The sequence below is a fragment of the Pristiophorus japonicus genome, chromosome 19 (assembly GCF_044704955.1).
Source record: "Pristiophorus japonicus isolate sPriJap1 chromosome 19, sPriJap1.hap1, whole genome shotgun sequence".
Classification (NCBI taxonomy): domain Eukaryota; kingdom Metazoa; phylum Chordata; class Chondrichthyes; family Pristiophoridae; genus Pristiophorus; species Pristiophorus japonicus.
Window position 1 is genome coordinate 73,917,460 of NC_091995.1, and position 12,523 is coordinate 73,929,982.

General features: G+C 50.1%; 1 protein-coding gene across 1 annotated transcript in view; it reads left to right on the plus strand.

Annotated features, from left to right (window-relative positions):
* Window positions 1-12,523, plus strand: part of LOC139230265 (uncharacterized) — a 209,895-nt gene that overhangs the window by 181,616 nt on the left and 15,756 nt on the right. Inside the window, exons 11-13 of the mRNA XM_070862095.1 lie at window positions 1,374-1,451; window positions 6,441-6,518; window positions 12,109-12,192. Of these exons, the coding sequence (XP_070718196.1) occupies window positions 1,374-1,451; window positions 6,441-6,518; window positions 12,109-12,192 (240 nt within the window). The remainder of the gene's footprint in view (window positions 1-1,373; window positions 1,452-6,440; window positions 6,519-12,108; window positions 12,193-12,523) is intronic.

The following is a 12,523-nucleotide window of genomic DNA, read 5'->3' on the forward strand; positions in this document are numbered from 1 at the left end:
CCCTGCCGCAGAGAGTTGTTGATGCCAGTTCATTGAATATATTCAAGAGGGAGTTAGATATGGCCCTTATGGCTAAAGGGATCAAGGGGTATGGAGAGAAAGCAGGAAAGTGGTACTGAGGTGAATGATCAGCTAAGATCTTATTGAATGGTTGTGCAGGCTCGAAGGGCCGAATGGCCTACTCCTGCACCTATTTTCTATGTTTCTATGTTTCCCCGGGCTGGGGAGTCTAGAATCAGGGGTCACAGTCTCAGAATAAGGGGTCGGCCAATTGGGACTGAGATGAGGAGAAATTTCTTCACTCGGAGAGTGGTGAACCTTTGGAATTCTCTACCGCAGAGGGCTGTGGATGCTCAGTCTTTGAGTATATTCAAGATGGAGATCGATAGATTTTTGGATATTAAGGGAATCCAGAGATATGGGGATAGTGCAGGAAAGTGTTGAGGTCGAAGATCAGCCATGATCTCATTGAATGGCGGAGCAGGCTCGAGGGGAGGAATGGCTCCTAATTCTTATGTTCTCATGTTCTCATGTGTCTGACCTCAGGATACTTGGAGCTGGACTTTTGGTCTTGTGCCGCCCCTGTTAGCGCCCCGGAGGGACGGCAACGGCAGCGGGGCTGGTTTCCGGGCGGGTGGCCAACTTGCAACGCCGTGCCGGTAAATTAGTTGCTGGTGCTGTGGGGGCGCGGAGCAGCACCGCGCGGGAGCGCCGAGCTGGTATCGAACGGCCCCGGTTTCGACTGTGCTTCGATTTTGACGCTGGGCCTCTAGCGCTCCGTAGCGCCCCCTAGTGGGCGAGAGCTGTCCCGGTGGCAGTGAGGGCAGTCAGTAATGAATGAGGTCAGTGGGATTGTTTTGTTTATTTTTAATTTTGCGATTTATCCAGGCGTGGGGTGGGCAAGGTATTGGGAATGTTTTTGGTGTGTTTTGTGCCGATTCTCTTTTCTTTAAGCAAGCCTCTGTTCGGACGCTAGGCCGGCTATCTAGCTCGGGATTTTCTCTTGCTCAGCTGGCCTAGCTCCCTGAGAGATGCCTCCCTTAGCACTCCACCCCACACTCCGGACCCAGCTGGTCAATTTTGTGGCTTCGGACGCAAACCATTTCCCGGCACTAACTTTACCGCCCCGCCGCCATTACCGCCCCGAAATGACCAGAACCGAAAATCCAGCCCAAGTTTCTGTTCCGAGTTGTCCCTCAGAAGGTGGAGGATTTTTCGGGGCGGTGATACTCCATTCAATGGGCTGAACCAAACACTCAGTAAAAGCAAATTGGTTTAGAAGCAGGAAAAAGCCGCTTGGTCCAGCAAACCGATCAGGCCTGCTGGAATCTACTCCTGGTGCTACGAGCTCTAACACCCTCTTGCCTCTTTAGTTGGACGGCAGATTCTCCTCGTCACAAGAACCGAGCGTCCACACAGGATACCTGCGGTCTACCGCAAGAAGAGACAAGGTCAGTACTTAACAACTCAAACATTTATAGTGCATCGCCGGTAGAAGAAAGAAATACTTGCATTGATATAGCGCCTTTCAAACGCTTTACAGCCAATTTGGAGTGTCGTCACTGTTGTAATGTGGGAAACGCAGTAGCCAATTTGCACACAGCAAGCTCCCACCTGGATAATGACCAGATAATCTGTTTTTGTGAAGAAGTATGGAGAAGGTGTGAAACTTGTGGGCCGAAATTCAGCCTCCCGATAAAACCTGTTACCGGAAAGCGCCGGCCAATTGCAAAATTCTCCCCCCACCCCCACTTCTGCCCTCGTTTCTGTAGCTGCATCGTTAAAGACGTCGTCCGCCCCGGAAGCTAAATTCATTTTTAAAAGTCAACCGTCTGCCTGTCGGTGCCCCTGCCAGTTTTTTGTGCCGGTGCACTGTGCCGGCTCGAGACCACCAGCGGACTACAAAGGCACGCTGCCTGCATCGCCAAATTTTTGCCAAATATTTTTCGAAGTTCTCCAAAGCTTTCTCACTCGCCCTTTTCATAAGGATCTGTACTCCACAGAGGCCTCATTGTGGAGCTTGAGAAATCTGGGGGCCCTCCTTGCTACAGGCATGTTAGACATTTCCTCCGCTCTCACGCCCGGGGCCTAGCTGCAAACCCGGCCCTTTGAGAAGGCCTGGGGGCAGCTGGCTCGTGAGCAGCAAATCAGCTGAATTCCACGGTCCAAACGCCACTCCGCGCCGATTCCCGCTGCAAACTGCTGATTCCCGCCAAGCAATACCACTCCGCTCCATTTCCCCAGCAAAAATGCTGAACTTCAATCCAATGGCCGCCGCAACCATTGTGGCGACAATGTCTGGCAAATAGCGATGGGCGCGCCCCGTTTCGGGCGGAGGTGAATTTCTAACCCGTGAACGCTACATGTAATTGTAAACCGAGACAACTTTCCTTCCACATATTTTAGCTCCAGGGAGTGGTGATAATTATGATATTGCAATACCCCCATCTACTGCTCGATTCATATTCTTCTCAAACTCCTCTTTCTCTCAAAACAACAAAACTCCTCACCTCTCTCGATCTTCCCCTCTTCCTACAACCTATGAACTTTGTGACTTGCTTCTCCCGCTCTTCTGGTCTCCCGCTCTCCTCCTCTGCAACGTGGTGATGTCTGTAACGTATTTGCTTCATGGGTTCTTTGCTTAAGCATCCATAGCAACACATTGCTATTAAGAACAAGTTGGTTTATTAACAAAGGTTTAACAATCACACGACACATTACCAGTTCATCCACCAGGCTCACAACCACTTGCCTCATCGTGGATCCCCTGAACCCAACTGGCCGGGGTTTTATTGAGTCTTGTGAATATCACGTGACCGGCTAAGCCACTCACAATGCAACAGCGTCACAAACCCGTGAGCATCCCCGCAGGTGCAGAGGTTACAATGTCCTGCCGTACAGGCCTGGGTGTGTCAATGGAGTCTTGCTGCCCTTCCCACCACACAAGTGTTGCACATCAGTCGCTAACTCTCTCTGGGATAGCTGGGGCCTTGCTATCGACAGCTCCTGCAGCCCTGGAAACATGTTCTGATTCATTATCCTGTGAACTCGTGTCAATCCTTTGACTGGCTTCCCTTCACCCTGTCTCACCAACTGCCCCAGCTGAGATGAGTATTTTGGTATCGCTGTGAAGTGATCGAGAGACTGGAGAAGCTGGCATTGCTTTCCTTAGAGCAGAGAAGGTTACGTGGAGATTTGACTGAGGTGTTCAAAATTGTGAGGGTTTTTGATCGCTTAGATAGAGAGAAACTGTTTCCCTCGGCAGAAGGACCGGTAACCAGGATGACACAGATTTATGATGACTGGCCAAAAAGCCAGGGGGGTGCTGAGGAGACATTTTTTTGGTCAGCGAGTTGTTATGATTTGAAATGCACTCCTGAAAGGGATGGGGATATATATTTAAAAAGGAAACATTTGCTGGGCAATGGAGAAAGGGTAGGGGGAATGGGACTAATTGGATCTCTCTTTCACAGAGCCAGGCACGATGGGCCGAATGGCCTCCTGTGCTGTATGATTCTATAAATTCCCCAATGGACTTAAGTCTACAGAACTAGTTTTGGAGCAAATGTAAGCCTTTGATTTATTTTTGTTTGAATGGGTGGTGGGGTGATGGATTGAATGAACATTTGGCCCTATAGGCCTATCAGTATCAGCATTGAGCACTCCCAGATCAAGTACAATAAGGATTGGACGTAGAGGAAAGCTGCTTCTAACCCAACAATGTCCACAACCCTCAGCCGAGCACCCCGCACTGTATGCTCTGACATTTCTAGTGCTCATACCCACCATGTTCTCCGACTATTCGTTATGGAGAGCTTCAGCTGTCCCCCCCTATAGCAACTGGCTTTAAAATGGCCCAAAAACATCTCACGAGATACATGGAGAATTTAATTTTCTGGTGTTGGGCTGCTTTCAATCATGGATATCAGCCAGTGCTCCTCCTTGTGCAATCCCATCACTTGGAGGAAGCACTGAGATTAGCAAGGGCACAGATCACACTCTGAGTGGGGGACTTCAATGCCAATCACCAAGAGTGGCTCGGTAGTTCCATCGCTGAAGGACTTCGTTGCCAGACTGGGCCTGCGGCAGGTTGTGAGAGAACCAACACGAGGGAATAACTTGGTCTTGTCCTCACCAATGTACCTATCGCAGATGCACCTGTCAGAGCATGCCAGAAGCAGCACTTGGTGTACATGAAAATGAGGTGCCATAACACAGGACTCATCATCCCACGCAGTCTCTCGGAATCAAGGAAGACTTGCTTCCACTCTTAAAGTGAGTTCTTTGGTAGCTGAACAGTCCAATACGAGAACCATAGTCCCTGTCACAGGTGAGACAGATAGTCATTGAGGGAAGGGGTGGGTGGGACTGGTTTGCCGCACGCTCTTTCCGCTGCCTGCTCTTGATTTCTGCATGCTCTCGGCGATGAGACTCAAGGTGCTCAGCGCCCTCCTGGATGCACTTCCTCCATTTAGGGCGGTCTTTGGCCAGGGACTCCCAGGTGTCAGTGGGGATGTTGCACTTTATCAGGGAGGCTTTGAGGGTATCCTTGTAACATTTCCGCTGCCCACCTTTGGCTCGTTTGCCGTGAAGGAGTTCCGAGTACACAGGTCTACATGCATGCTAAACAGCATAAACAGCATGCTATAGACAGAGCTAAGTGATCCCACAGTCTGTGGATCAGATCAAAGTTCTGCAGTCCTGCCACATCCAGTCGTGAATGGTGGTGGACAATTAAACAACTAATGGGAGGGGGAGGCTCCTTGGACATCTCCATCCTCAGTGATGGCAGAGCCCAGCACCTGTGCAAAAGACAAGGCTGAAGTGTTCACAAGCCAGAAGTGCCGAGTGGATGATCCATCTCCCACCATCACAGAAACCAGTCTTCAGCCAATTCGATTCACTCCACGTGATATCACGAAATGGCTGAGTGCCTGGATACAGCAAAGGCTATGGACCTGTGCTCCACAACTAGCCAAGCTGTTCCAGTACAGATACAACACTGGCATCTTCCCGACAATTTGAAAAATTGCCCGGGTATGTCCTGTTCACAAAATGCTGGACAAATCCAACCCAGCCAGTTACTGTCATGTCAGCCGCATCTCAATCATCAGAAAAGTGATGGAAGGAGTCATCAACAGCACTTACTCACCAATAACCTGCTCACCGATGTCCAGTTTGGGTTCCGCCAGGACCGCTCAGCTCCAGATCTCATTACAGCCTCGGTCCAAACATGGACAAAAGAGCTGAACTTCAGAGGTGAGGTGAGAGTGACTGCCCTCGACATCAAGGCAGCATTTAACCGAGTGTGGCATCAAGGAGCCTGAGTAAAACTGAAGTCAATGGGAATCGGGGGGAAACTCTCCACTGGCTGGAGTCATACCCAGCACAAAGGAAGATGGTTGTGGTTGTTGGAGGTCAATCTTCCCAGCCCCATGACATCGCTGCAGGAGTTCCTCAGGGCAGTGTCCTAGGCCCAACCATCTTCAGCTGCTTCATCAGTGAGCTTCCCTCCATCATGTTCACTGATGACTGCAGTGTTCAGTTCCATTTGAAGACGAAGCAGTCTATGCCCGCATGCAGCAAGACCTGGACAACATTCAGGCTTGGGCTGATAAGTGGCAAGTGACATTTGCGCCATATAAGTGCCAGGCAATGACCAACACCAACAAGAGAGAATCCAACCACCGTCCCTTGACATTCAATGGCATCATCATCGCCAAATCCCCCACCATTAACATCCTGGGGGTCACCACCGGACCAGCCACAGAAAATTCTGTAGCTACAAGAGCATGTCAGAGGCTGGGTATTCTGTGGCAAGTGTCTCACCTCCTGACTCCCCAAAGCCTTTCCAGCATCTGCAAGGCACAAGTCAGGAGTGTGATGGAACACTCTCCACTTGCCTGGATGAGTGCAGCTCCAACAACACTCAAGAAGCTCGACACCATCCAGGACAAAGCAGCCCGATTTGATTGGCTCCCCATCCACCACCTTCAACATTCACTCCCTCCACCACCGGCGCACCGTGGCTGCAGTGTGTCCCATCTACAAGATGCCCTGCAGACACAGTCCAAGGTTTCTTCACCAGCACCTCCCAAACCCGTGACCGCTACCCCCTAAAAGGTCAAAGATAGCCGTCCCCACCAAGTCACACACCATCCTGACTTGGAAATATATCGGCCGTTCCTTCAACGTCGCCGGGTCAAATTACTGCAACTCCATCCCGAACAGCACTGTGGGAGCACCGTAACCACACGAAGAAAGCCTACCACCCTCTGCTCAAGAGCATCTAGGGGTGACCACTAGCCCCAGAATGAATAAAGCAAAATCACAGAGCAGAAGGCTGTCCATTTTCCACTAATGTTTAACTTCAGCTTCAGAAATGTTTGAAACCCCCTCAAATCGATGCACTGTAGTTTAACTTACTGTCTGTCATTCAGGTGGATACAAATTTCTCCTCACCAGAAGAACAGAACACTTACACAGGCTATCTTCAGTCCTTCTCCAGAAGTGATCAGGTCAGTATTTTCACTTTATCTCATGCTTCAAATGTGTCAGCTGTGGCTCTGTGGGCAGCACCCTTGCCTCTGAGTTAGAAGGTTGTAGGTTCAAGTCCCATGCCAGGAACCTGAGCACATAAGTTTAGGTGATGTAAAAGATCCCGTGGCACTATTTTGAAGAAGATCAGGGGAGTTATCCCCGGTGTCCTGTCCAATATTTATCCCTCATTCAACATAACAAAAAAAAATTATCTGGTCATTATCACATTGCTGTTTGTGGGAGCTTGCTGTGTGCAAATTGGCTGCCGCGTTTCCCACACTACAACAGCGACTGCACTCCAAAAGTACTTCATTGGCTGTAAAGCGCTTTGAGATGTCCGGTGGCTGTGAAAGGTGCTATATAAATGCAAGTATTTCTTCCATTAAAAAAAAGACTTGCATTTATATAGTGCTTTCAACATCCCAAACAATGTTTCCCCTAAGATGCACGGCTGTGTCTCCACACAGTGACCTCACAGGTCCTGCGCAGGCCACTCTGCGGATTTTACATTGTAAATACCCCGCGGGCGCAGACATTTACAGGGCCGCCCCAGAAAAGAAACATGCCGCACAGAACAAAGCTCAGCTTACAGGGAGCCTTGATCACAAAGTGCTTTTCAGCCAATGAGGCACTTTTAGAGTGGAGTCACTGTTGTAATGTGGGAAACATGGCAGCCAACTTGGGCACAGCAAGCTCCCACAAACAGCAATGTGATGATGACCAGATAATCTGCTTTAATAACATTGATTGAGGGATAAATATTGCCCCAGGACATCAGGGACAACTCCCCTGCACTTCTTCAAAACAGTGCCATGGGATCTTTTTCATGCACCTGAGAGAGCAGACGGGGCCTCGGTTTAACGTCTCATCCAAAAGACGGCACCTCCAACAGTGCAGCACTCCCTCAGCACTGCACTGGGAATGTCAGTCTAGATTTTTATGCTCAAGTTCCTGGAGTGGGACTTGAACCCACAACCTTCTAACTCCGAGGCAAGAGAGTGCTACCCACTGAGCCACAACTGACACCAATTAGGTGGATAAACAAACATACAAAAGCAGTGGAAGCTGAATCGGCGATGAATGGTGGATGGAGGAACGGTGGAGTTCAGTGGGGGAGGGGAACACCAACCACCTCATTGTGAATCCAAAAGCAGTCCTGGTCTGTACGATCGGGATGGTGCTGAACTGGCTCTCTATTGGGAAGGGTTTTGTTCCTCAATGCGATCTGGCTGTTGGAGGATGGTTAGACGTACTTGAAAGCTGTTTGACTGTAGAGGGCATCCTACCCCGGCCCGACCCTCTCCTGAACAGATACCTAGCAGGGGAGTGAAAGATGAGAAGCTGGCACTGGAGAACGTTGGAACAGTCAAATCTACAGGTAACAAAGTGGATAATGACCAAGAGCAAGGTTCCTGATTTTAGCACTCCTAGTCCAGGCCGAGTTGTTGTGGCCTTGGCTGCAATCGGCTAACTCACCACACACCTCGAGTGACCTGGCATCGTCCTGTTGCACATGGCTCAGTTCCGTATAGCCTGACTACTTACATTGCAACACCGCCCATTTCCATCCCTACCCCAGCTCATCTGATGCTGAAACCCTCATCCATGCCTTTTGTTACCTGTGGATTTGACTATTCCAACGTTCTCCTGGCTGGCTTCCCATCTTCCTCTCTCCATGAACTTCAGCTCATCCAAAACTCTACTGCCCGTGTCTAATTTGCACCCATCGCCCCTGTGCTCGCTGACCTACATTGGCTCTCGGTCCGGCAATGCCTCGCAATTTTAAATTCTCATTCTTGTTTTCAAATCCTCCATGGCCTCATCCCTCCCTCTCTCTGTAACCTCCTACAGTCCTACAACCCTCCGAGATCTCTGCGTTCCTCCAATTCTGGCCTCTTGTGCATCCCCTATTTTCATCGCTCCACCACTGGTGGCCGTGCCTTCAACTGTCGAGGTCCTAAGCTCTGGAATTCCCTCCCGAAACCTCTCTGCCTCTCTACCTCCTTGAAGGCGCTCCTTAAAACCTACCTCTTTGATCAAGTCCTGCCCTAATATCTCCTTATGTGGCTCGGTGTCAAATTTGTTTGACAATCGCTTCTGTGAGGCGCCTTGGGATGTTTTACTACGTTAAAAGTGCTATATAAATACAAGTTGTTGTTGTTACAAACTGGGCCCTCAGCGAGTGGCAATAACTGACTGTGCTGGGCTCTTGCCCCAAGACTACAGCTTGGTTACAGATGGCGCAGCTTTAAGAGTCGGGCTGAAATTGCCCAGTCGGGGTACGAGGTACGTGACACTGACCCGTGCGTTGTATGCAGAGTGGATGGAGATGCCGTTGGTGCCTCAGCAGGAATTCCGTCCGCTCCCGTAGCCTTGTTTTTTTAGCTGTCTTGTGGCTTTTTCTACCTCGTGCCCTTATCTTGGGAGCCTCCTATCAACAAGAGCAGGCATTGACGACGAGATCCAACACTGCCTCCAGTGCACCAGTGCAGCCTTCGGCACCTGAGAAAAAGAGTGTTTGAAGACCAGGCCCTCAAAGCTGTCACCAAGCTCATGGTCTACAGGGTCGTAGTAATACCCGCCCTCCTGTATGGCTCAGAGACATGGACCATGTACAGCAGACATCTCAAGTCGCTGGAGAAATACCACCAACGATATCTCTGCAAGACCCTACAAATCCCCTGGGAGGGCAGACGCACCAACGTTAGCACCCCCATCCAGGTCAACATCCCCAGCATTGAAGCACTGACCACACTTGATCAGCTCCGCTGGGCAGGCCACATAGTTCACATGCCAGACACGAGACTCCCAAAGCAAGCGCTCTACTCGGAACTCATCCACGGCAAACGAGCCAAAGGTGGGCAGGGAAAACGTTACAAGGGCACCTCAAAGCCTCCCTGATAAAGTGCGACATCCCCACTGATACCTGGGAGTCCCTGGCCAAAGACCGCCCTAAGTGGAGGAAGTGCATCCGGGAGGGCGCTGAGCTCCTCGAGTCTCGTCGCCGAGAGCATGCAGAAACCAAGCGCAGGCAGCGGAAGGAGCGTGCAGCAAACCAGGCTCCCAGCCTACCCTTCCCTTCAATCACTGTCTGTCCCACCTGTGACAGGGACCGTGGTTCTCGTATTGGACTGTTCAGCCACCTAAGAACTCATGCCAAGAGTGAAGCAAGTCTTCCTCGATTCCGAGGGACCGCCTATGATGGATGGAGATCCATCTTGCAGATTTGTTGCCTCTGAGCCTCAGAAACATGTATGAAACCAAATTTTGCTCAATCCCATCGCTGTCTGCCCTTCAGGTAGATACAAGCCTCAACTCATCAGAAGATTCAAACTCTTACACCGGATATCGTCGCCTTCCCTCAACAGTGATAAGGTCAGGATTTTCAGTTTAGAGCAGGTGTCGCGTAGTAACCAGTGAAAGAGCACTACGTAAGAATTAGGAGCAGGAATCGGCCATTCCGCCCCTCGAGCCTGCTCACCATTCAGTAAGATTGTGGCTGATCTTTGACCTCAACTCCACTTTCCTGCCCGATCCCCATATCCCTTGATTCCAAAAATCTATTGATCTCAGCCCTGAATATACTCAAAGACGGAGCAACCAACCCCCCTGGGTAGAGAATTCACAACCCTCTGAGTGAAGAAATTCCTCCTCATCTCAGCCCCTTATCCTGAGACTATGCCCCGTGGTTCTAGACTCTCCAGCCAGAGGAAACAACCTCTCAGCATCTACCCTGTCAATCCCCCTCAGAATCTTATGTTTCAATGAGATCACCTCTCATTCTTCTAAACTCCAGAAAGTATAGGTCTGATCTACTCAATCTCTCCTCATAGGTGTAATGTATTTGCTTCATGGGTTCTTCGCTTAAGAATTCATAGCAACACATTGCGATTAAGAACTAGTTAGTTTATTAGCAAAAAGTTTAACAATCACACTACACATTACCAGTTCATCCACCAGGCTCACAACCACCTGCCTCATTGTGGATCCCCTGAACCCAACTGGCTGGGGTTTTATTGAGTCTTGTGAACATCATGTGACTGGCTAAGCCACTCCCAACTCAACAGCTCTACAAACCTGTGAGCATACTCGCAGGGGCACACAGTACAGTAGGACAACCCTCTCAACCTTGGAATCAATCTAGTAAACCTTCGTTGCACGGCCTCTAAGGCCTGAGATAACAATGCAGAAGTAGCATTGCCTGGGTATGGGGGAATGGGAAGCTCATTATAGATCCGGTGAATGAGAGGGAATAACCTCCACGAAACAGAACGGATCTTGCTGGAAAAAAATAACCGCACACCGTTATTAATGTGCAATTGGACCAGTGAGTTCAGGGGATTAAGAGATACGCCGTGAGTTGTGAATCTCCAGAGTTTGCAGGTCGATTTACGTCGCTCCACCATTAGCTTCGCGCAAACAGCACCTCGCCCTCAGCCGCCGCCTTATTTTTAAGAACTTGCTGGATTTGCACATTAATTGCTCATTAAACTCGCCGCAGAAAGTTAAGTCTGGTAATTAATAGCATAAGGGCCCTTTTAACGACATGATAATTGTTAAGAACTGGCGTCAAGCTCTCTGGCCCAGAAAGGGAACAATTTAAATTGTTCAATCGCATTCCTTCAGGTAGTCAATTGTTGTTAGAAATTTTTTTAATGTCAATTTTTTTTGTACTTTTCCTTTCTGTCTCCTTTTCTCTCAATCCAAACTTTCTTTCCCTCATTTTATTTCTCTTTCTGTACCCGATTTGACACTAATTCACTCTATTTAATTCTCCGTCAGTCCTTTGTTTCTTTCTCAATCCTTACATCCCCATGAGTTGGTCGCGTTGTTCACCAAGGTCCCTCGCTATCAGCTCATTATCAGTTCACCCTTCCAGCAAGATACGGCGCAAAAATGTTTTTGAGCTGTGGAATATTTCACGTCTACCTGAGAGAGCAGAAGGGGCCTCGGTTTAACGTCTCATCCGAAAGACGGCACCTCCGACAGTGCAGCGCTCCCTCAGCACTGCACTGGAGCATCAGCCTAGATTTTTGAATGGCCCATTGATTCACTGACCAGGCTTACCTGGAGAATGGTCACTGGGGGAGGGGGCAGGGGGAACCAACCTGTGGCTGGTGCCCATGAAACCATACCCCAAGCACCGTTGGTGTTTCCCGAAGAGGAGGGCGGTGAATGGGACAGAATTTGGGGGGGATTGGGCCGAAGGCGAGTGGTTGGAAATCTCGGCCATTGTGGAGGACAGGGGGTATTCCTGGCACTTGCTGATTTGCCTCGTGGCAAGAGTGGCGAGGGGAGAGGTAAGACTGGCAGAATCCACATCACTCCCACCAATATTCTGCCAGTAGATCCCATAACACAACTCATTATCAGAGCCGTTAATGGTGTAGACCATCTCACCCAGCCCATTTCCCCACTCCCTCCCCATACCCCCCCCGTTAGTCCCATCCCGTGCTCCCGGCTGAAGGGGGTTGTGTGGCCGCTGGAGAAAGCTCAGAGTGAAAACATAAATAAACCGGCAAGTCTCCAAACCTGTAAAACACACTTTGGCTTCTGGTTCCTTTACAGGCCGATCGAGGATTCTCAAACAGGACCTCCACAAAATCACCCAACAGAGATGTTTATCTACAGACAACTGACAAGTACGACAAGGTGAGGGGTTTCTGTGTTTGTCCCTGGGCTGTGGGGGGCACTGGCACGGCTGCATTGATTGCCCATCCCCAGTGACCCCGAGCCGGGGGTGCTGGGCCTCCTCCTTGACCCACTGCAGTCCGTGTGACGGAGCTCCGTCAGTGGTGTGTGGGTGGGCATTCCAGGGTTCGGACCCAGCGACGATGAAGGAACGGCGATATATGGCCAAGTCAGGATAGGGTGTGACTTGGAGAGAAACGTGGAGGCGATGGTGTTCCTATGATATCGGTGATAGAGGTTGGGGGGCTGGGAGGTGCAGTGGGAGCAAACTTAGTGAGTTGCTGCAGGGCCT